Source organism: Peromyscus californicus, unplaced genomic scaffold (assembly GCF_007827085.1).
Source record: "Peromyscus californicus insignis strain IS unplaced genomic scaffold, ASM782708v3 Scaffold_14__1_contigs__length_90479793_seg_2, whole genome shotgun sequence".
NCBI lineage: Eukaryota > Metazoa > Chordata > Mammalia > Rodentia > Cricetidae > Peromyscus > Peromyscus californicus.
In genome coordinates, this window is record NW_026294436.1 from 77,805,379 (window position 1) to 77,829,411 (window position 24,033).

Below are 24,033 nucleotides of genomic sequence, written 5' to 3' on the forward strand. Positions count from 1 at the left end.
AAAGGTGTGCACCACCACACCCAGCCTAAGGCTGATTCCTATTCCAGGGCCCCTGACCTAGGGCTCATTGATGAGAGTGGTTCCTGGGGGTGGGAGGCATGTGCCTCTCAGGACCTTCACTGTGAGACTCGCAGAGCAGGGGTTATGGTGCCCGTGTTTTCCTGCAGGGAGTGCTGTCTTGGTCTCCAAGCTTGCCACAGACAGGCTCTTTCAGATACAGGGCATGTTCTATTATTTATCAACCCCGAGGAGGCCTGCCCACGCTAGCCTTCCAGCTGGTTAATTGGATTTCATGACAACTTTGTTAAAAAGGAGCATTCTGAGGAGCCTGTGTCCCGCCCCAGGGGTCCTGTGCAGGTTTTTCTAGCTCCTTGAAAGTGAAGTCACTGTCGTATAACTCAGGCTTTAATCATGCCAGCCAGAGTAGCTCCAGCCCCAGTGGACGCTACGGTGGACAGACACTGCAGGTAATACTCAGGGATGGAAACATGGCTCTTTTGTGCCTGTGATGGAGAAAAATGACCACTGTGCTTGGTGCGTGGGGCATGCATGTGCTGATTGTTTTTGTGGCATTTCTGCTCCAGGTACAGCCCTGGAGAAGGTCAGAGTATACACCGGTCAGAATCCAAATGCCACCGGCTTGCCTTTTCCTCTAGTGAGCATCCCCTACTAAACATTTTCTGGTGACAGCAGCTGCCATGGAGGCCAAAGCCTCTAATTTAACGATTGCTTTGAGAATCGGCAGCTAAACGCTTAGCCTGGACCGCTTTGTCACTGCTCAGGTTTCGGCCAGAGAATTCTGGAGGGTGGGGTGGGGTGAGAGAAAGGACCTGCCTGGCTCATGTCTGGGGCCCCCAAGCAACACCTAAGGAGAAACACAAGGTTTGGCTTGCAAAATCCACCAAGCTGGATTTCCAAGGATAGGCAAGAATTCTGGGGGTTGTAGGGTATTTTCTAGGGAGCACTTAGAAGGGGGCATCTTACTAGAACAAATCCTTTACAAGGAGGTCCTCAATGGGAGGAGGTTGGAAAACCTTAAACAAGGAGGCAAGGGGGGCTGGAGAGGACTGTTTTTCTGGAGAGCCTGAGTTTGGTTCCCTTCACCCACATCAGGTAGTTCACAACAGCCTGTAACTCCAGCTCCAAGGGATCGGCTCTTCTGGCCTATATAGGTACCCACAAACACAAGGCTCACACATTGTTTTAAAGCTTAAAAATGAAAGCAAGGAACCAAAACTCTGCCTTGTGGCTTTTTTGCAGAGTTCTAACATGAGATGTGGACAGAGTGTGCCACGTATATAAACACATAAACTGGACCCCTGAAGAGTCTGTCCAGGCATTTGGAAAGAGCATTGGCGAAAAGGGATGGAAGGCAGGCCTTGAGGATCTCTAGAGATGAGCCTGGATGGAGCCAGTTCAGATGCTCTTCCCTGTGAACTCACTTCCTAAACTGTCCTGAAACCGCTTACGACAGTGAGTGTCTGCACTGTGGAGAGGTGTGTCTGCATGGCGGCCCCACACTCCAGCAACAACGGGATATGCTGTACAGACATCCTCTTGAGATGAGCCTCCTCTACTGATGAAGACCAGAGTTCAGAGAAGACAAGGCCTTGCTTCAGTCTTTAAAGTCATGTGAAGGCAGGGCTGGAGTGAGGTCTCTGGATCCCCAAAGTTATAGTTATATAATGCTTTTCTAAAATGACAGCCTCTTGAAGCAAAAACAGACAAACAGGACTGTAGCATTAGGTCCTGGAAACATGCCTATAGAGACTGTAGAAAGCTCTGTAGGACATGTAGACCATGGGAGGAAGTGGTGTTTGTTTGTGATACGAAGGCTGGGAGAGGTTATCCCAGCCTAAGTGAAAAGCAAGGGGAAGGCCAAGGCCGAGGTCAGCAGTGGAGGATGTGCAGGTCCCCACAGCCAGCAGAAGGTTTGGTTGGGAAGAAACCTAGGCTAAGGTTTGGAGGACACGAAGCCAGATCCAAGAGGTTCCAAGCCCCTGGGAAGCTCGTGACATGGGGCAGTCACCCTACAATGGCTAGGAGGCAACACCGATGGAGGCTGTGCGCGCAGGCGGCGGGGCAAGGGTGAGACCTGGCAGTCTCCAGCAGCTGGTGCAGTGGTAGAGGTGGAAAAAAGTGTCTTCTTTCTCAACAGGAAGATAACTCAGGAGGGAACTAACAGAGCAGGGAGGGAAGGGGAAGGGGAGGGTGGGTAGGTTGGATGTCTCTGAGATGCCACAAGGAAGATATGGGCAGAGGATCCCTCCTGCACTGTCCTCGGCTGCACCTACATTTGGGATTCAGTTTACCAACTGGGTACCCCTGCCCCTCAGGCCTGCCTTGGGGTTAGGGACCTTTGCCAGCGTCTCCACGCACCCTCAGCACGGCAGCGGGAGGCATTTCCCATTTCTCTACCCTCTTGTTCCTCTAATTTTATGATTGTATGAAAATAAGGTTCCCAAATTGCCTTTAATTAGCTTTAATAAGACAGCCTTTTTGCTAATTAAAACGATTATTAAGAAACCATTTATTGAGAATAAACACAGTGGTTAGGACCCGCGAGAATTCTGAACTCAACAACAGCAGTAGCCAACACCAAGTCCTTGCAAAGCGCCCAGGTCACCCGCCGGGCTGCTAACCTCGGACGGGGTTCGCCTCAAGTTGAGGGCCAGGGGTTCCACCTTCTCCCCTTTTCCAGACTATCTGACACCCTAAGCTGGGAGTTTATATGGCAAAACAGTCCTGGGGACGTTAGCACCCAGCATTCTCTGGGCTCTGCCCGCAAGGGTAGCCACTTGAACTGTAGTGAACCCTGCTGAGTCCCTGACTCCCCTGAGCTTACATCCCTACGGTGAGGCCGGAACGTGGTCCTGGGTGGTGACCTCCGGGGCCCAGGCCCCCCTCTTGAAGCTGCGCGTTCTAAAGCATCTGGAGCTCATTCTCAGAACCCGGGCCTGAGGGTAACACAGAGTTTCGGGGTGGCAGAGCCGGGTAGCTGTTCTCAGTCACTCTCCCGCTTCTGGGGAGCCACCCAGTCAGCCTGTGGCAGTGGGGTTCACAGACGCCTGGCTCCGGAGCCAGGAGGAAGCGCGAGGCTGGGTAAGGCCGGAGGCGCCGAGGTGCACATCGGTCCCCGGGTTCCCGCGGCGGCGCTTCCTCCCCACTTTCCTGGGGCAGCGCAGCTGCGGGAGGCCGGTGCGGGGCTCGCCCCTTCGTCTTTCCCCGCGGGGAGATGGAGTTTGGAGAGGACTGGGACCCGCGAGGCGGGGGTCACCAAGGTCGAACGAAATTGGCACAGCTTCCGCATCTGGGCAGTGTCCGCTTCGTGAGTTGTGGGTCCTGATGAGCCTGACTCCTACCTACAGTCCCCACAGGAGACCTCCAAGGGACCCGGAGGCCTGGCAGTAGCCTAAAAACAGTGCTTTGGTTTTTGTCAGTCTGTCCGTCCGTCTGTCTGTCTACCTAGTTCAGTTGCGCTTTCCCATCCCGACAGCTTTCTTCCTACCGACTGTAGCAAGGCTCTAAGCAATAAGCGAGGTGAAGCGGGCTAGTCGGAAGCTTGTGAAGCGCTAGTCAGAAATGTGTCTTTGACCCCCCGCAGCCAGCCGAGGCGAAGGCCAAGCTCTAAGGCCTCAAACCCCACTCACTGCTCGAGCCACTGCTCTGACGCTGGCCTCTCGCTTTGGGTTAGGGTCGGGGTCAGGGCGCGCCCCGTGGTGTCCAGCTCTGCAAAGCCAGAACGGCTGCGGATGCTTCAGTCAACAACGTTGGGGACCTTGGCCAGGCCAAATAGTCTGGAGTATGGAGGGAAGCCGGGCCTGGAGCTGGGGAAAGCTCCCTAGGTGGTTCCGAGGTGCGGACCCCGCTGAGAACAGGCGGTGAAAGTCAAAAGACTACGTTTGGAAAGGAAGGCACAACAATGCCCACTTGGGTGCCAGGAGGCCGAGTGGGTCAGTGCCCAGTGTCTGCAGGTAGGTTGAGGCACAGACATCCACATCCCAGGCCTGGGATGTGGTTCCAGGCAGGCGCGCACCCTCATGCATGTACATGCACACGCGTCAGGGACACACGCCTGCACCCACTGTCTGCGCCCCGCGTGGCTGGCTGCTCCGGTACCCGACAGCAGGCGACCGCGCGCTCCTCCAGCCCGGGGCGCTGCGCAGAGCCCCCGCCCGGCCGCGCGGTGCTTGCTCTGGCTCTTTGTTATGTTAATTCCCTTCCCAGCTGGTGCCAGCTGCCTGCACAATGGGCGCCCTGAGCCCCGCCAGCCCTCGCCAGTCCTCACCAGCCCGTGAGTGGGGGCGGGGCGGACCCTGCGCCCTGTGTAGATGGGGCGGGCGCGTCCTGATGAGTGAGCGTTGCGGAGCGAGCAGCACCTCCCCCCACTCCGGCAAGACCGCGCCTCCGGGGCCTGCGGGGCGAGCTGTGATTCTTTCCAGTCGCCCGGGCTGCCTGCCCTCTAGGTGCCAGGGCTAGATGGAAAGTAAAAGGCTTCTGGGCGGCTCCGGAGCCATGAGGATGAAAGAGGACAGCCGCCTCCAGACCACACAGCTAATCCCGCCATAAACCTCGAGCAAATACCGGGAGAGGAGGAGCAGGCCCACTACAGATGTGGAGTGCAGCCTCCGGGGATCCCCAAATTAAAACCCGGGCAGGAGAGGCACTTGGACCACCACCAAATGACACTAATTGGGTTATGGGACCATAATCTTAGCTGGTAAGGAAAAAATCCAGTTACAGTCACAGCTGCAAGGACTGTCTTCATAAAGCAGCAGAGGGAACGTGGGCTATTTTATTACGCATAAACATGAGGAAGAGGCTCAGGGTCCCCTGCCTGCCTGGTGCAAGGAGGCGAAGAAGCTCTTGTGCCAGGAGCAGCAGCGCTGTGCCTGGCTGGCTCCGGGTGTGCCGGGCTAATGGGCTGGGGGAGGGTGGGGTAACGTATTGAGCTGGGGCGAGCGAATCCGCCTGCAGGAATGTAGTGCTACGACAGAATAGTCATGGGCAGTGTACACACACACACACACACACACACACACACACACACACACACACACGAGAGAGAGAGAGAGAGAGAGAGAGAGAGAGAGAGAGAGAGAGAGAGAGAGAGAGAGAGGGAGGGAGGGAGGGAGGGAGGGAGGGAGGAGAGGAGAGGAGAGGAGAAGAGAATACTAGAATAATGAATCAAGCTTAGATCTATAACAATTGGAGTTGTAAATGAATTAATTCTTACAACGCTCACGGCAGGGGTCATCTCACTGTGCATCTACTTATTCCGTCACTGAACACCCAGATAGACAAATGACCAGTGGTTCCTTTAGGATTCTTTCTGCAGTTAACTTTCAGAGAGCGACCCATGCCACCCCCATTTTGTATAGCCACCTTGACTAAAACCAGTGAAGGCTGAGCTGGCTACAGGTTCTTACTAGTTGGAGTTCTAGCCATTGGAAAATGGAATTTTTTTTTCATTAGTTGTTGGTTTTCCAAACATCGAGAAGACAGAGCTTGGAGATGGCCATTTCCTGGTTTCCCTGAGTGTCTTCTGCCTGCCACCCTCCATTGCTGGCTCCAGCCACTCCCAGGAGACACAAGACCCAGCCTACAACATTCCCTTAGAGAAGAAAGGTTAGCAGACCCTTACCTGAGACTCAGCCACCCTTGGCCCCTAGCTGCACACGGCCTTTGGTGTTGACTAGGGATGGAGACTCCAGTGATGTTGTATAGCCACCCATACAGGGTGGGACATTTAGTCACAGGGCTGCCTGAGCCACCTGTGCTCTGGGAAAGCACCCCCAATAAATCCATTGATTCAGCCAGCTGGACATTCCCTGAGGTATTGTTTCCTTGACCTGCTGAAGAGGCATTTCTGCAGGACTCTTCCAGGAAAACCTGCAACTGAATGAGTAGTGTTCTGGCTCCTCAATGTCTCCCAGCGGACACGAATTGCAGGTATTCGGCATGCCATTCCTGAGGCTAGTGGTGCAGGGAGAGGTCTGGCTTCTTGCTGAGCAGTCCCAGGGCTATCATGGTGCATCACTGAACTCTGGTGGCGTTTCTCACCCTCCAATCACAGGGCTCCCCTTGTTGCTCTCAGGCCCTACCAATCAAGTGGTATACCCACCTTAGGGAAAACTAGACAGCTGAGAAACAGGTGGAAATGTGATTTTGTGAATAGCATACTATTCTGAAACCATCAGATGAATTTAAAGGTTACATAAAAAAAAGGGATGAGAGTCTGAAGTAGGACCAATCTACTTGATCTGATATTGAAACTTCCCTCTTACAAGCAGAAAACACAGGGTTGGGGGTGGAGCTCAGTTGGTAGAGTGCTTACCTAGCATGCATGAAGCCCTGGGCTTGATTCTCAGCATGGCATAAACCATAAACCAGGTGTGGTGGTGAATGCCTGTCATCTCAGAGACAGGAGGATCATCTTCAGATACATAGTTTCAGTCTGGGTTATAAAAGACTGTCTCAAAAAGGAAAAAAGAAGACTCACCACCAAAAAACAAAACAAACAGAAAAACAGACGGTGCAGAATAGATCCTAGTTGCTTTCTAATAAGGCAGGGCCCCAGAGGTTTGTTTTTTTTTTCTTCTCCATGTAGCCCTGGCTGTCTGGAACTCAATCTGTAGACCAGGCTGGCCTCTTATGCCACCCTTGCCCGGCTGTTTTGACTGTTTAGAATGCTGCTTTGGTTTCTCCTGTGAGGTCGGGCACACAGGAGAACGACTGAGCTTAAATCATCTGAAATGTTTAATTTAGCACCATGTTTTGGTGGGATTTTTTCTTCCTGAATAAAGACTACATCTAACGGAACCAACCATTCCATGTAGTAAGAGAATTAACTTGAACTTTGGCAAACTATGTGACAAGCTAGGAATTAAGAGATTGTATCTTTTCCCTTGTAAGGGGCCCTCTTGGCTGTAGTGGCGGAGTGTGGCTCTGCATCCAGGCTGTCAGGGCCCCTTACACTTCCGGCCTCTGCTCTATTCCAGCCTTACAGGAAAGCCACTGCCTCTCCTCTGTGCCTGAACTGAGTGGGAAGGTGTCTTGGGGCGACACCTCCATCTCAGCACTGAGAGGTTTGGGGACATCTGCAGACTTGGAGAATGGCGTGAGCAGCTTTCCCAGCTCTGGAAAAGGAAGGCACAGGAAGAAAACCTAGTCCTCTGATGTTTTTTCCTGTCTCCTGAGATGTCTTCAGATTTCCTTCTGGTCACACGGGGAGCCTGTTTCTCAACTTCTTGTAGAGATGTTTTAAATGCTGCCCCAGGTATACTTTAGGACCTGCCGTTCACCCCTGGGTAGCAAAGAGACCAGAGAGAGTCACACAGAACAGCTCACACACTTCACTTTGGTCACCTTGGAGGGCACCTGCAGATGTTCCCACAACCATCCAAGCAGGGTTCGAGTGACAACTACCACGTGTCTGATGCCAGGACTCAGCTGCTCCCGTGGAATGGCCTGGATGGAGGCCAGTCTAGCCTGGGCAAGCACAAGCCAAAGCGTGCTTGTGTGGTCCTTCCCACAAAGTGGACACCTGCCTATGCTCTTCACAACCAACATCTGTAACAATTCTTTTCCGTATGTGTTCTCCCTGGCCCCCAAAGATAAAAGCATCTAATCAGATTTTTGTTACTTTAAATCATGGGAATAGTTTTGTTTGTTTTTTTTTAAAGACTGAGAAGTAGGGAAATTACATGAGAAAAGATTCATTCATCTTCCTATTTTTTTTTTTTATCAGTTTCATTGTGGTCAAACGCAGGTGTTTCGAGCTAGAATAAGTAGTTTGCATTTTCAAAATTAACAAATTAGGGGTGGGGGGAAAACCATAGCCCAGTAGAGAGCTGTTTACAAGAGCTCAGCCGCTCTTGGAAGGTTTGCGACCAGCAGCAGACTCGGCTGTGAGTCCCCCCTTCGTTTAGTCATCGTTCTGCGGCCCGTCACAGATACCAAAGGGAAATGCAGAGACAGGAAATTACAGGCTATTTTAGACGGCATGTTTTATTAAACTCACTTGCTGATGCACTTCATGGCAGGATGTGAGACTCAAGTGCTCATAACTTCATCTTTGCAAGTACTCTTCCTGAGTGAGTTCTCCCACTGATAAACAAGCAGTTTCTAAACAGTCCCACCCCGGGTCCTGGAGCACATCACTTCAAACAGGGAGATTTTAGTAATGCGAGGAGGAGAACACACCTTGCTCACACAATGCAACTGTAACTCCAGGAAAGCAACAGCTGGCGCCTGGTGGTAAATCACAAGATCCCACATGCACTGGTTGTAAACCACGGCATCAGCCGCAGCAGTGGGGCTGCGTAGACAAGCATGACGGTCCAGTTAGGGATACCCGGCTCCCTATCAAAAGCCAGGTGTGGTGGTATGTGGTGGTGCGTACCTGCAATGCCAGTGCTGGGAGGGAGTGCAGACGGGAAACCCTGGGGCTGGCTGGAAATGAGAAGCTCCAGGTTCAGAAACACCGTCTCAAAGATTAGAGGATCTTGGGATGATGATGGTCCAGTCAGTAATGTGCTTGCTGCACACACATACGGATCTGAGCACCCATGTGACAGCTACGCACGGCAACACATGCTGGTAACCCCAGTACTGGAGAGGCAGAGACAAGGGGGCCCTGGAGCTCACTGGCCAGCCAGTCTAGCCAAATCAGTAAGCTTCAAGTTCAGTGACAGACCTGTCCCAAAAAGTAAAATGGAGAGTGACTGGGACGAGACCACCTTAGGTGGCCCTGTAAATTCTCTGTGTGTATGTGACCTGCACACACATGTACACACACACACACAGCACAGCAATCTTAAAAGAGGATTACCAAAAGTCATCTATTATAGCTTCTTCTCCACCTAACACCGATTTCATTGTTCTCTTTGCTGGATTGTTCCGTGGGACAGAGACTCCATCATTATACCGCCGACCCTTGGGTCAGCAGGGATGTGGTAACCTTAACTACAAGATCATTTAAGGATCTGTCATAGACATGGGTTTGAACAGCTCATTTCCTCGTCTGCTCTCAGCTGCATGAGGGAGATGGACACCTAACCGCAGTGGAACCCTTGTCTGCTGTTCAACCCTGAAACTGGCATCTCCTAGTGCCCGGGTCTCCTTCAAGCTTTCCGAGTCTCAGAAAGGAAGCAATTTGTGGAGCCAATTGGTGCTACATGTTTCTGACTGGAGAGATAGTGGCCATGCTCTGCTGGAGTCTGCTTCCTGTATGGCTCCTGGTACCCAGCTCTGCCACATCTGAAAACGGACATCCTCATTTGCATGCTTGAATCCTTGTGTGACAAAGTAGTGAGTAGAACCTCCTAAGTCTCTATTGACTTGAAAGATCACATCACAGACGCTTTGCTAATAATGACAGGTTATTAAATGGTTTGTCCTACTGGTTTTAAGCTTTTCCACATCTTCCATGTTCCCGGCACCTGCAGCCTAAGACTGTTTCAAGGTGTAGTGCAGGTAACAGGGTTTTAAGAGTGGGACAGTTGCTGGGGTTGGAGCACTCCTTTAAAGCCAGCACTTGGAAGGCAGAGGCAGGAGGATCTCTGTGGGTTTGAGGCCAGCCGGTCTGCATAGACATGAGTTCCTTAAAAAAAAAAAAAAAGTCGGGGCAGACAGTGCCTTTGTGGTATCATCTTCTACAACTACCCACTGTTGGAAAGGAAGGGACAGGAAGGACTGGGCTACAAACAGGAAGCCTGAGTTGCAGGGGAGTGATGCTGGGGAGCGGGATTTCTTGTTTCTAGACTGGGTCTTGAGTATCCCAGGCTGGCTTCACACTGGCGTGCCATTGCACTGCCGACCCTCTGGTCTCTGCCTCCCCAGTTGGGATTACAGGTGTGTGGGCCATGCTGTTGTGCAGTGATGGGGATGGAACCCAGAGCTGTGTACATACTGGGTGAGTTCTCTTCTGACCCAACAGCACAGGACCACTTCGGTTATTTGGTTGGTTGGATTTTTCAATGTATCTTTTTTGTGCTCTCATGCCTGTGTTCACGTGTGTACACATGCACATGTGGGTGGATGGTGGTGTGTGCACATGCATGTCTGCGTGTGGAGGCCAGAGGTCAACCTCGTGTTGTGCTTCAGGAGCTGTCCCCTTGGTTTTTGGGACAGGGTCTCTCAGTGGCTCGAAGCTCACCAATTAGATGAGGGGGACTCATCAAAAAATATTCCAGGGATCTTTAAAACAGCACTCGGGAGGCAGAGCCAGGTGGATCTCTGTGAGTTCAAGACCAGCCTGGTCTACAGGGTGAGATCCAGGACAGGCTCCAAAGCTACACAGAGAAACCCTGTCTCAAAAAACCAAAAAGTGCACACCACATCCAGCTTATTTATGTGGGAGATGGTGTAAGCTTCACAAAGAACCCAGTTAAGGGGTTCACTCACGATGGGGAGTGCCTTGGCCACCTGGGAGATCTAGTTAGTGCTGCTTGGGTAGGTCAACAGCCCACTCTCAGGAGCCACACAGGAAACGCTCATACACTCAAACTGACCACAAAAAATTTCTGTAATCTGGATGCCTGTATAGGGTCTTCTGGCTTTGTTTTGTTTGTTTTAGAAAAGGAGTTTCTCTTATTATTCTGGAAATGTCCTAAAACAAAACTCAGAAGACTAATAGTAACCGATTCTCATGCTGTGGAGGAGAGATTCTGCTGAGCAGAGCCTGCTCAGGTGAGCACTGACAGACACAGCCAACTCAAAGGACTTTGTGAACAGCATCTGAGATCCCAACACTTGGGAGGCAGAGGCAGGAGGTGAGGGGCTTGGGTCAGCCTGGGCTACATAGGAAGAGCCTGTCTTAAAATCCCACATAACACAGGATGGAAACACCCAGATCATCACACTGTCTGGAAATGCTGGGGTTAAAAAAGCAAAAGGGCAAATCTATTCTTTCATATTTAAATCTCTGCACAGCACTACACTTTTAATACAGTTGATATGTTTGACAAATTAATTTGCCTTCAACTAGACCTCCCCCTTTATCAAATAAAATGTTAGCTTCTAAGAAACATGGATGCAGGATTGAAGGGGAAACCACTCTCAATCCCCTGGCTGCTAAAACGGCTTATAGACAAGTCTTCGTAATCTGACATGTCACAAAGCTGGGGACTGGGCTCATTCTTAATGAGCTTTTCTATTTAAATACCCATGTGGTCACCATGCACTGTTTCTAGACATTTTTGAGGGGGTTTTTGTTTTGTTTTAAATAGAGAGAAACATGGAAAAGGGAAGTAGCCATTAAAATGAAATTTGTAAAAACTTAATGATTTTTGATCATTTTAATAAATATATATCAAGAAAACCTCACTTTATTACAACACAGTCATGTACTAGCATCTATCACCTAAAATTTCAACACCAAAATGTTCATCAAATATTGAAAATAAAGGACAAAACATTACTAGACTATTCAGCCATAACACAGGAACATGTTTTAAAAATTGGTCCTTGCGGACAATTTCCCAAATGATCTACTCATACACTGTATGAATGAGACCTATTTAATATTAATAGCAATAATTAAAAAAGCTTCATCTTGGAGAAAGTGGGAGAACTTACCTATTTCCTCCATTTGGCATTTGGTTCCTGTGAATAACCGTTTTAAAAGGCCCAAGTCCTTGGCCTTGGAAATGGGAATACATTTTATGAAGAGGAGCTGGCTGGACTGGGCCAGAATGCCACTGAGGACACATAGCAATGTGCAAATTCAAGGTATTGTTTGAATAGTGTGTTGGCCAAATACACAGCAACAATGACGAGCGAGTCCCATTTCTCCAAAATAACGTTCTGCAACCTACAATCTTTACATTCTTTAAGATAAAACATATTGATCACCACGTCATCTATTAACATTGTGCTTCTCAATCAACAGCGAAAGTCACATATAGAAACCACATGCTCTTAAGAGTCTAAACGCATGAAATGATGCAAAACAGGGCAAAGTATAACGTATGTAACGCATGCCACGGGCTGTGAACGTCACTGGACAAGAAAACAAAACAACCCAAAGCTCAGAAAGCCCAGACCCAGCAACAGTGCGTTGCCATGGAAAAGCCCAGGCAGCTTTCACTGTCCCAATGGCCTTCCCTACTGTCTCCTCCATCTCTACCCAAAATGTCGGACCCACAGCCACTGGGCGTCAAAAACAAAGGAGGAAGAGGATGGTGAATCAAAAGTTGAACACAATAGTTCAAAGTTAAGTTTCCAAACCGCATGGATCCACCCTGTGTGTTTTTTCCTATGTGTTAAATCCCTGCTGTAGCTCTGATTTATCCTTAATTTTCACACTGGCAAAAATTAAGATAAAGTAAGGCACCCAAGATCGCCCTGTACACCACACCTCCCTATCAGCCCATCATCAAACTGGCCCTGTACACCACTTTCCTTGTCCTCCCATTAAGACCACCCTCTGCACCACCTCCCTACTCATCCCATCAAAGACAGCCCTGTACACCTCCCTACTCACCCCATCAAAGACGGCCCTGTACGCTACCTCTCTACTCACCCCATCAAAGACAGCCCTGTACACCACCTCTCTAGTCATCCATTACCATCGTATGGAAGCTAGGAGCTCGCAGGGTATGGTAGGTGTGTTTCATTTCGTCTCATCCTGTCCAATACAAACATGTCACAACTCATGAAACCATGTCATCTGTTTTTCTGTCTTCAGTCTTCTACTCAGAAAGAAATACTGTATCATATTGAAGAAGCAGACAGCTCTGCTGGTTATAATGATTTGTTTACCAAGTAACTACCTAATTAACTGGCAAACAAGTTGAACTTGTCTTGGCTATCGGTGGGCTCTTTGGAGGGGCGGTGGGAATATAACAGGGGCATGTTGTCCTCAACCTAATCTACTGATTTTTTTTTTAAAAAAAGAAAACTAAGCTATACTTTCAAACATGAAGTTGGCTTTCCTTGGCAAAATCACATTAGTAAGTAGCTTGTGGATGCCTACTGTACAGATGTTTTGTGCAATCTGCTCTCCAGGCAGTGAAACAACACAGTGTGTTCACTGCATAATTTTATCAGTTGTACAAAACTACAAAATCCATTCAAAATAAAACTTGGTCATGCTGTGCGTGCCTGTGTCCAGGTGCTGGTGGGAGGGAGGTCGGTCACATCTTACTTCCTTTGCTGCAGCACAGTTTGTTGCTTGGGGAAAGCTCCTTTTTCCTCAAAGACTTTTTCCAAGACTCACTCACATGATTTTTCTCGTTATATCCGGTCTCAAAATAATCATAAAATTGGCCTTTGCACTCAAAATCAAGGTCGCTCCCAAGAGGTTCTCGGCTGATGGCATCACCGTCTCTGTGGCTGTCGTGACTTACTTTCCCATCGTTGGATTTGGCCTTTTCCTGGACACCAAGGGACCTAACATTAGTGACAAAGATCTCACTGGCAGGTATCTGGCCATCGCTCTTATAAACAGGTGCACTGCCTATATCGAAGTCCACATGGTGGGAGCAACTAGCCAGTGGAAGAGGGGAAGAGGAGGAGGAGGGAGAGGAGGGTGGGGAGGAGGTGGGTAGGGAGGAGGTGGGTGAGGAAGAAGAGGAGGATGGGGAGGAGGTGGGTGGGGAGGAGGAGGGGGATGTGGCTGTGGCAGCAGCTGAAGCGCTCCCAACACCAGCATTGACAGAAAGGGGCAGATCCAGGCAGTGACCCCCACACTCCTGATAAAAACAGCAAGTGTGGAACTTTTCCCACTCCTCTTTGGCCACCCGGGGCCGTTTCCGGTAAGGACAGTCTTGAGCCAGGAACCACTCTTGGGCGGAGGTGCCACCAAGGGAGCAGGCAGGGAGGCACCAGCTGTTCTGCATGAGGATCTCCCCATGGATCCTCTTCATCAGGTTGTTGATAAGGACGGATCTCCGCAGGTACACTTCCGGGTCATCGATGAACCTGAGCTTCTCCAAAGACATGTACAGGATGTGTGCTCGCTCCTCAAAAATGGAAATGGTCTAAAAATCAGAGACAGGAGGAAGCTTAGGAAACGAAGTTGGTGAAAGTATCATCGCCCAGTTAGAGGCCAGCCGCACTGCGGTGCACGTCCCATCCCCACCTGTTTCCTGACCCCCGGGTATGTCAGAGAAGATCCAGTCACTAGGTGGACCCCTTCTCGTCCAGTGAAGGAGATGCCGAGACAGTCGACCAGAGCTGTCAGAAGTCAGTCTGGCAGCTGTGTGGGGTAAGGGGCAGATGACCCCGGGCAGCACAGGGAGGACTCAGGTTAGCCTGGCTGTTGGTGACAAGGAGTGCTCTGGTCGAAATCTATCAAGCTGTATTTCACATGTCTGTGTGCAGAGGCACACTCATGCATCTCACAGCAGTATGTTTGAAAGTTATTATCTATTTTTTTAAAAGATTTATATTACTATTATTTTATTTTTTTGAGACAGGACCTCTCTATTATACATCCTTGGCTGTCCTGGAACTCACTATGTAGACCAAGCTTGCCTTGAACTCACAGAGATCTGCCTGCCTCTGCCACCTGAGTGCTGGGATTAAGGCCTGTGCCATCCCTATTGGCTGAAAGATTATTTTTATGTGTTTTGAGTGTTTGCTAGCATGTCTGTCTGGTACTATGTGAGTACCTGGTCCCCACTGAGAGAGGCCAGCAAAGGGCACTGGATGCCCTGGAATTGGAGTCATAGACAGTTTGAGCTGCCAAATGGATGCTAGGGAGAGAACTCAGGTCATCTGCAAAGGTCATCTGCCAGTGCTCTTAACTGCTGAGCCATTTCTCTGGCCCAGGACATGCTTTTTAAAGAATCGAGATGCAGGTTCTAATGGGCACATGTCAAAGTTTGGACTGGGATACTAAGGAACACTTCTGGGGTTTCACACCTGCAACACGCCCTGTTTCACAAGAGGGCAACTGCAGTTAATGAGGCTAGGTTAGATAGGACCTGTTGGCTTGTGGAGCTGACAGGAAAGAGATGCAGACAGAAACTAGGGATGGGGATGCAGTCCTGGGTTGTGTGGGGCTGTCACTGGGTGAAGGATGGTCCTTTAGAAATTGTTGCTATTGTTAACTTAAAACATGGCCATGCTATGTAGCCTAGGCTGCCCCGGAACTCACAATGTAGCCCAAGTAGGCTTTGAACTTTCTGAACTTGCTCTGCCTTTCAAGAGCTGGAATTACGGGATGTGCTACGCATCTGGCACATCCCAGTAGCAACTGGAAAGCTGGTGCAGACACAGCACAGAAACTGAGCATGTCAACACGGCTGCCTCCTTACAAACAGGCAAAAGCAACTTCTAAAGGCTGGGGCCAGGGACCTGGCAGAAGCTGAACTGAAGAGCTCAGCATCTGGCCACCAGGCTCTAGCTACTCCTCACTGATAAGGTCAGTGGAGCTCTGAGGGGAAGGTATCACAGAGGAAAAAGAACCAACACTTAGATGCCCACTTCTCATACATTTCCCCACTGTGTTATTTTCTTACTTTGGTTCTTCCTTAGGAATTAATTCTGAACTTTAGCAAACTTGACCTGTGTCAGGATGTATCACAAACAGCATGCCTGTTCTATGCACATATCCAAGCGACCAGACACTGACCCTCAGGAGGTCAGGAAAACCCCCGAACAACCACCCTAACCAGCACACAGCAGCAGCCTCGTGGCAGAGCTCAGACTAGGGTCAGGAAAGCCAAGCGCATCTTCCAACACATGATACCACAGAGCAGCCCTAGTCCTCAATGCAGCCCAGGAATATTAAACCACAGGCAAAAAGATGTGTGCTTCCTTACAGACTTTTTATTATTTCTGGGCAGAGAATCTCTTTTTGGTTCTTTCTTCAAGTACTTGTGAAAAGTAACACAGGCCCTGTCCTAGTTAGGGTTATTATTGCTTTGATGAAACACATGACCAAAGCAAGTCGGGGAAGAAAGGGTTTATTCAGCTTACACTTCCACACTGTAGTCCATCACTAAAGGAAGTCAGGACAGGAACTCAAGCAGGTTAGGAACCTGGAGGCAGGAGCTGATGCAGAGGCCGTGGAGGGGTGCTGCTTACTGGCTTGCTCCTCATGGCTTGCTCAGCCTGCTTCCTTATAGAACCCAGGACCACAGCCCAAGGATGACACTACCCATAATGGGCTGGGCCCTCCCCCATTGACCATTAATTAAGAAAATACCCTACAGACTTGTGTACAGCCAGCTCTTACATGGAGGCATTTTGTTAATTGAGGCTCCTTCCTCTGAAATGACTGTGGCTTGTGACAAATTGACAAAAAACTATCCAGTACAGGTCCCCCCAAAAGTGATTCATGTAGCGCCTCACAAAGAAGTTGCTCTCTTCTGTTGCTTAGGTGGAACAATTTAATGTCTGAAAATGGTTCAAGCAAGTGCTACAAGGCATTGTAACTGTTAATAAAATAACTACTATTTAAAACATACTTTATGGCTGCAGCTGCTGAGTGGTGGGTGAAGATCCTCCTCTTCTGCATACTTCCTCTTGAAGTATGTGACCTTGGATGTGCTTATAGGATTTGGAACTCCCCTGTAATGTGATCCTGCGGTAATAAATCAGATAGACAAATGACACCAGGCCTGCCAGAGGTGCGCCAAGCAAAATACTTTCATTTCCTTTCCCTCTAGTGAATAACTTGGCTACATCCCTGTCTGTACACGCAGTGATGAAAAACAAACATTTGTCTTCATAGTTGCTAGCGGACTGACTCCTGTGCGCCTGGGAAGGTAAAGATTTCAAGGCAGCCTTAGAGGGAAATGTCACCCACCTTTCGGTATTTACTAACTGCTTGGGATCTTAACTGTCTGTACAGGCAAACCGTAGACTCCAAAGATGGTAGGGGGAGTGTGGCCCACCTGAAGTAACACCAGCTTGACTCACACCTCATAGAGGTGGTGGAGCGTGCGTATGAATCACTTTCGGGGTTAATAAACAAACGTGCACACATACATGGAGTTATAATAGTTTTTCTTTTGAAACACAAAATTATAGATGAAAGCTTAAAATTTGTAGTAATTAAATTCTGTTTAACTCCGGAAATGTTGACACACCAACCATGAACAGAGCAGGGCCTCCTCTGAGGGCTTTAAAACCTTTTTCAGAAACTAGACTTTCATGAGGCTTTTACTTCAGTTTCTTTTTTAAAAGAAAAAAAGAAAGACCTATCACTTCATAAAAACTCAAAGGAACTTATTTGAGATCATTAGAATTAAAGCCCAGAAGAACATATTTCTATTTTCTTGTCAACTGTGTGGTTCATGAAGAGCAGCAGCTTGAAGCTGTGGCAGGGGTGCAGACTCCTTTATGCCTCGTGGGACAGAGCTCTGCACGTGGGGCCTGTGAGCTGTACATCCCCGAGGACCACTCACTTCCACGGGACAGACCCCGAACCCAGACTCTTGGTATCTGGTTCAGTCCCTTTAAGAAAACAACATTGTTTCAGGACCTCCACAGGCCTGCAGAGCAGGTAAGGAGGCCTTCCCAAGGAGCCCAGTCCGGGGCCTGACTAGACACCACCTCCTAAGGAAAAGGCCAAAGGCAATACCTGCCAGTTGTGGGCTGGCTCCCCCGTCTCCCCGCAAAGGAACCTGCGCTGGCCCCGGGGGGCTTGCACCTCTGTAGCTGTCAGCCTCCCATAGCGTTTGGAACCCGGCAATTTCAGCAGCTCCTTCTGAGACAATGGGCTCACAGAATCTATTCATGGACAGAACCAGCGTCATCGCTGCCAGCTTCGGATCTGGAAAGGGGGGGGGGAGTGAGGTGGGACAGACAAACAGCCCTGGTTAGGAGTCAGCCTGAGGATGGTCTCTGCATCACCCTGTGCTTGGGGAGGCTTTCACTTTCCATCCCTCCCCTTCATCCCAACCAGCAGATTGTTTTTCCAAGGACACTTAGCAAACTCTTGCCGCCATCAGCTCGGCCACCGCAAGCGGCAGCCTGCATCTCAGGGAGGACCTCGAGAGCCCACTCCTGATTGTTCTCAGCTCCCCTCAGGCCCTCAGACAGTTGCTCTGCCTCCCAAAGGCATTTTCCTCCTGGCCTTACAAATGTACCTCGAAGAGGAAGGGCCAGGCCGCTGTGCCTCCTTTCTATTAATAAGGTGAAATCAATTTTCTATTCAAGCCCCTAGGAGTCCCCTTTGATGAAATCTGCTGATCAGTGGGGGGGGCGGGGGCAGGGCAGAAGTCCCTAAGGTCCTCCCAGCACTCTGCTCTCTTCCCAGTTCCTCGGCCACGCTCTCCCCTCCTGGGGTGAAGCAGACAGACACTCGGTAGTTGTTTCCACAGCCCCGATCGGCCTGAACTGGATCTGCCTCCAGTCAAAACACTGCGAGATGAAGACAGAAAATTGGCTCCAGTTTCCAGCCGTGAGTTGCAGCCCCACAGGAGCCAAGCACAACATCAACCAGGCAGCAGAATATTAAACAGGAGCCAGGGCTCCGGGCAGAGGCAGCCAGCAACTCTTTAAACTGCAAAGCCAGATGCAAGGCAGGAACTTTCCAAGAGTCAACACATCACCGCCCTACTCTCTGGTTCCCACCCTGACCTCAGAACTGCAGGGAGCCAGCCTAAGCCTCCAATGCTCTGTGGTACTCCCAGACTCTGACCCTGTGTAATCCAGGCTACAGGGCCACTTCCATGGGACTCAGTGTGACCCTCTAGGGTCAAGAGTATGTTTCAGGGAGAAAAAGAGTCTGGGGCCACAGGCCGGAGAGCAGGCCCAGCACCTCTGATTCCTGGTTCCTTTAGGGCAGTGGTTCTCAACCTTCCTCACTCTGTGACCTTTAACACAGTTCCTCAAGGTGTGGTGACCCCCAACCATAAAATTACCTCATTGCTGCTTTGTAACTGCAATTTTGCTACTGTTATGAATTGTGATGTAAATATCTGTTTTCTGATGGTCTTAGGTGACCCCCGTGAAAAGGTTGATTGACTACCACTTAAGGGGTCGAGACCCACAGGTTGAGAATCACTGCTATAGGCCCTCCAGACCTGCATGGCTCACTTGTGTTATACGGATCTGTCACTGACGTGATGTCAGGACTGCTTGCTGAAGATGGATTTTCTTTTATAGCAAGAGCCCAGTTCAGTCCTCTGCCTTCAGGCTAGGGCAAGGGAAAGAACTTGTCCTTGTCTTACGGTCAAGTTCTCTGGCTACCAGAGCGACTACTGGTAGACTCTTTCACCAGACACCCGTGTTTTCGAATTTAGCCTCAGCCCTGCATCATGAGACAGGGCCAGGTCTCTACTCAATGGGTAGAATTAGGGTATAGCTGACTTGGGCTTTGGAGTTTACCTTTCCATTTTTCTTTCCAAAGAGATACCAGAAACACCTTAGGGAAAGAGGACGTGTGTTGTGTTGTGTGAGTGTATGTATAAAACAACTCTCTATCAAGAAACAGTGGGCGATACCATGTATTTCATTCTTTAGTCATCAACAAAGAAATGTGCCTTCATCAGTTTAACCAATTCAGCCCTTTGCTTTCTTCCCCCTCAAACTCTTCAGCCAAGCAAAGAATCACTGAAGCACTCCAGCTTCTTTTTTTTTTTTGGTTTTTTGAGACAGGGTTTCTCTGTGTAGCTTTGCGCCTTTCCTGGAACTCACTTGGTAGTCCAGGCTGGCCTCGAACTCACAGAGATCCGCCTGGCTCTGCCTCCCGAGTGCTGGGATTAAAGGCGTGCGCCACCACCGCCCGGCACACTCCAGCTTCTTAACCTAGTCTAAAAGACATCTACATCCAGAGAAGCCAGAGCCGGGGCAGACAACTTGGAATTCACACTCACTCCTGGGGTGGGTTCAGGGAAGAGGATCCAAGCCTTTCCCTGGTGGAACTTTTATTACATATAAACAAAAGCAGGTTGATAAACCCATGCCCCTAAAGAAGGAGAAGCCCTGCCAGGCTCCTGGCAGCAATTACCTTTGCTTAATAGGACATTAATGGGCCCTGGGCTGCTTTACCATAGTCAGAGTTTGTTTATATTCTAATGACCTGGGGAGCAGCTTTTCCGTTGTTAAGACTCTCAGGGCTTCTATCTGTTAGCATTGTTCACAACATATGAAATCCATCGTTATGCATTTGAACTTGAAATGTGGCATAATAGTTTTTGGCGTGGCTGTTTCTTTTGTTTATAACATCTAATTTCAGCAAGTTTTTCTTTTTCAAATTGGAAACTGTTATACACAAGATCCTAAATGGGAGAGGCTGGGTTCTGCAAGTGATTTATTTAAGCTGGAATAAAACATGAATGAGCTGGGACTACTTGGGAGGGGGGAGGAGAGTCTGCAATTGAGCCTTCCTGGTCTACTTAGAACTCACACTGATGTTAACCAATTAGGGAGGCAAGAGTAGTGTGCATGAGACACTGGGCTGGATAGTGCTGGTTGAGCATGGGTCTTCTGCTATGGAACCCAGAAGTCCCAGTTCACAAGTTCATGCTGTTACTATGAAATACAGACACAATGGTGTATATGATAGAGATTGTGTTTTAAGATCAGAAATGAGAGGATTAAAATTGAGAGTGTTAATGCGCTAACTTGTAACCCCTCAGGCTGCTGTGCCCGTTTGGTCCCTGGGGTGATGCTGTGGAATGACCCCCCACCCCAGCACCCTCACAAGGCTGGAGGCCAAGAGTCAGTGTTTCTATCCAACGTTCCTCATACAGGCATTTCTATACCGTTTGGTTTTTCCGGGTGAAGCCATTATGGTGCTAAAAGGAGTGGCTGCCGTGGTTCGGAGGTGCCAGGAACCTCACAGGCTACTGGGAAACAACACGGCACAGCAGAAGGATCATCCCGCCTCTTCCTGACACTGGGAATTACAGACCGTTTTATAAAGGAGGATCTAGACAGCTGGAAGACAGAGTCCAACCCTGGATAGCATGGAGGGACCGCAGCTATCCAGGGCGGTCCAGAGAACTGCAGAGCTCTGTCTTGGGGAGCCAAGAGACTTCCTCACCCACTGACTCCAAATCGTCCCAGACAGGATCTCAACAGTTTGTCCGATTCACCCAATGGTGGAGGTAGGAGCTGGATGGTTAGAACAAAACCCTTCAATGCTCCAAACCCGACAGGTGCCGCTTTTCGCAGGTCCCTGTGGTGATTCAGGAAGTCCACTGGCCAGCGGCGGTCCCAGAGGCTAAGAGCTCTAGGTCCGGTGTTGGGGTTGGGAATGCAGGTGTGGGGAACTAGGGAGGTCAGAGGTTCCCCACTGGGAGCTTTAGGGTCAGCTCTCTCAGCCCAGGCCCAAGGTGGGGTGCTAGGGTGTGACGGGTCCCTTACCCAGGGTCTTACCCAGACGCACCCTGGAGACTGGTGCCATGCCCTTAAGCCCCTTTCTGGGACAGAGGGCACCGTCCGGCCAGACGCAGGCCGCAGGGAAAAGTAAACAGCCCAAGTGTCTGGGAACAAAGGCAAGTAGTCTTCCAAGGTACCGGAGCCCAGTGCCTCTCCTGAAGAATAAGAGCTATGATTATTCGCTCTCCTTCTAAAAACCAAGTTTCCTTCTATGGGAAATACTCGCCAAGGTGGGATTCCAAGGCTATGACTCACGGCGGCTGGCGGGGCCGCACTCCAGCCCGCAGCTGCCAGGGTCCTTCGCCGAGCCGCGGCCGCCTGCGCCGTGCGCGCCGCTGGGGCCAGGGTGGACCTTGGTGCCCCGTTCCTGCGGCCAGGCGCTCCGGAAAGTTGCGGGGCCAAGGAGGCTGGCAGAGGCGGGGGCGTGGGCCTCGTAGCCCGCGGGAAGGTGAGCCGAGGACAGCGCCGCCCGCAGCCGGGAGCAGGGCGGGCGCGGAGGTGGCGGGGGACACAAGGTGTCAGCTTCGGCAGCGGCGCCTTGTTCCACGGAGCGCGCGCCCCTGAGACCCGCAGGCCCTCCTCCCTACCTTCCCGGCCCCGGGCCGACCCTCCTGCCACCCGGGGACACCCGACTCGCCGCTATGGGGGTCTCCGCCGACCGCCCGGGTCGCCTCGTGCACGCCGCTGCTCCGGGGAAGGGCGCGCGGCCCTGGAGAGCGCGCGCCGCCCCCGCGCCCCGCTGTGTCCAGCAGCGCCCCGGCCCCACGCGCGACCCTCCCCGCCCTCCCGCGCCCTGGGGTCGCGGCTCTTACCGCGCGCCCCGCGCTCCAGCCGCCGCCGTCCTCCGCGCGGCCGCCGCTGCCCACGCGCCTCCCGGGCCCTGTCGGCGTGGCCCGGTGCGCGGCGGCCGAGGTCCCCGCAGGTCCCGCCGCCGCCGCCGCCGCCGCAGACGGTTATGGAAATGAGCCGCTGTGTCTGGCGAGGAGCGCGAGAAACCCGTCAATCCTGTTTGCCATTTCCCCGCGGATTTCCGAGCCCAGCTCTGCTGGATGCCCCCGGGGCGAGAGGGAACCTGACAAGCGCGCTCCCCGCCTCCCTCCGCTCTGCCAGCTCGCAGGGCGCCGCGCCCCCGCCCGCCCTGCCTCCGCCCCCGCTCCGCCTCCGCCCTCGGGGCCGCGCGGGCTGCTCCCGCCAGCACCCCGGACCCCACGCGCGCAGCCCGCCCGGGGCAGGGTCTGCAATGCGCGAAGCATTCACCGCAACCTGCCCAGACGTCTTGTCTATTTTTTAAATTTCGGTTTAGTTTTCTTATTGTATGTGCGTGTGATTAAAAAAAAAAAAAATCTGTGCCTTTCCCACCCTTTGCTAAAGACTTTCTTCCCCTCTGTACTGCACTTGGAGATGAGAAACAGATGTCGGAGCTGGACTGAGCCTTTGCGCTCCCCCGCCCGCCCGGTCCCTTCCCCTGCAGCCCGGGTGTAACAAGGCAGTACTCGTCCTGCCTCCACGTGAACTGGCAGCTCCCGGGTGAGGATCCCCGCGGGGGAAACCTCCAAGAAAAACAAAAACAAAACTAGTGAAGAAGCTTGCTCTTGGTGGAGAGGCTGTGGCAGAAGCCGGAGTCACTTTATTTTGCAAATAGTGATTTCCCCCACCCCCTTCTTGTAGTGGATTCAATTAGAGCTGGCTTTTGTGTGGGGTTTTGTTGTTGTTTTGTTTTTGAAACAGGATCTCACTGTGTAGACCAGGCTGGCCTTGAACTTACAGAGATCTGCTTGCCTCTGCCTCCCAAGTGCTAAGTTGAAAGACATGCGGGACCAAGCGTGGCTCCCTTTTTTCTTCAAAACAAAACAACAACACAAAACAAATTTAATTCATAAATCCTGTCTGGGAACCCTCCATGATGAAGAGGTCACTTGAGGTGCGAGGAATGTACAGGCTTACAGGAGGTAGACTTAACAAAGCAGGGAAGGGCACTTGCGGAAGTGTTAGGAAGACTGGAGACTGCTGCTATGGCCAGATGCGCCTCTTTAAAACCGTGATCCTCCCGCCCGCAAGAGCCAGGCCTCTGACTGCAATCCAGGAGGTGCACCGACTGCAGGCCTAGGGAAGAAAGGCAGGAACCGGGATGAGGATCAGCGCCTGTAGATTGCGCTCCGTCTGATTTGCATGTTTATTTCCTGGAATTGTAATTAAATTTGTGTAATAAATGTTTTCCATTTCATTTGTACACTCAAAATTTGGGTGACTGACATGCAGCTAAGTCAATTTTCTTTTTTTTTTTAAAGCAAATGTGCTTTATTTAATAAAGCAGCAAGTATTAACCATCATTAGGACTGATCTATTTAGAAGGTGTTTCTATTGAACTTTGTGCATCAAAGACACAAAGATTCTTAGGGTATTGAGATGCCGAGAACAGTTCTGAAAACTGGAGGCTATGGCCAGCTTATTCCAGTTTTTCTGAAACTGTCCAGGGTTGCACACCTGAAGCTGGGCATTGAGCATCCGTCTTGGCTTCATTCCAAACCATGTTAAATTACCCTGGCTCATGCCAATACAGACAGTTAGATGATGATTTCAGAATTTTAAAGATGATTTTTTTTTCTTCAGTCAGTGAGAGTCCCACCTTCAGGCTGAGGGTAGAGCCTACTTTCCATCTGAGTGAAGGGAGGCAAGGCAAGGCGTAACTGCATTTAAAGCAGTGCAACATTTGGGAATCTAAATACGAACCTAAAACTGCTTATC

At 50.6% G+C, this 24,033-nt stretch overlaps 1 protein-coding gene and 1 long non-coding RNA gene across 2 annotated transcripts; one reads left to right on the forward strand and one right to left on the reverse strand.

Annotated features, from left to right (window-relative positions):
* Positions 1-2,571: 2,571 nt before the first annotated feature.
* LOC128110176 (uncharacterized) lies at positions 2,572-7,654 on the forward strand. The gene is made up of 2 exons (XR_008218128.1): positions 2,572-4,720; positions 7,002-7,654. It is a non-coding gene; the product is annotated as an uncharacterized LOC128110176 (long non-coding RNA).
* A 3,631-nt stretch (positions 7,655-11,285) lies between these two features.
* Sertad4 (SERTA domain containing 4) lies at positions 11,286-22,350 on the reverse strand. The gene is made up of 4 exons (XM_052738070.1): positions 22,101-22,350; positions 17,540-17,731; positions 16,422-16,537; positions 11,286-13,985 (listed from the first exon to the last, which is right to left on the reverse strand). The coding sequence occupies exons 2-4, from the start codon at positions 17,712-17,714 to the stop codon at positions 13,140-13,142; spliced, it is 1,137 nt and encodes a 378-aa protein (XP_052594030.1). The 5' UTR covers positions 17,715-17,731; positions 22,101-22,350; the 3' UTR covers positions 11,286-13,139.
* Positions 22,351-24,033: the final 1,683 nt, after the last annotated feature.

Bases quoted from the DNA above. Each gene is read 5' to 3' on its own strand.
- Sertad4 (XM_052738070.1), bottom strand. From the start codon at position 17,714: ATGACGCTGGTTCTGTCCATGAATAGATTCTGTGAGCCCATTGTCTCA. The intron at 16,538-17,539 runs GTATTGCCTTTG...TTATTACCGCAG, and splicing joins AGCCAGCCCACAACTGGCAG to GATCACATTACAGGGGAGTT. The intron at 13,986-16,421 runs GTATGTTTTAAA...TCTGATTTTTAG, and splicing joins TCAGCAGCTGCAGCCATAAA to ACCATTTCCATTTTTGAGGA.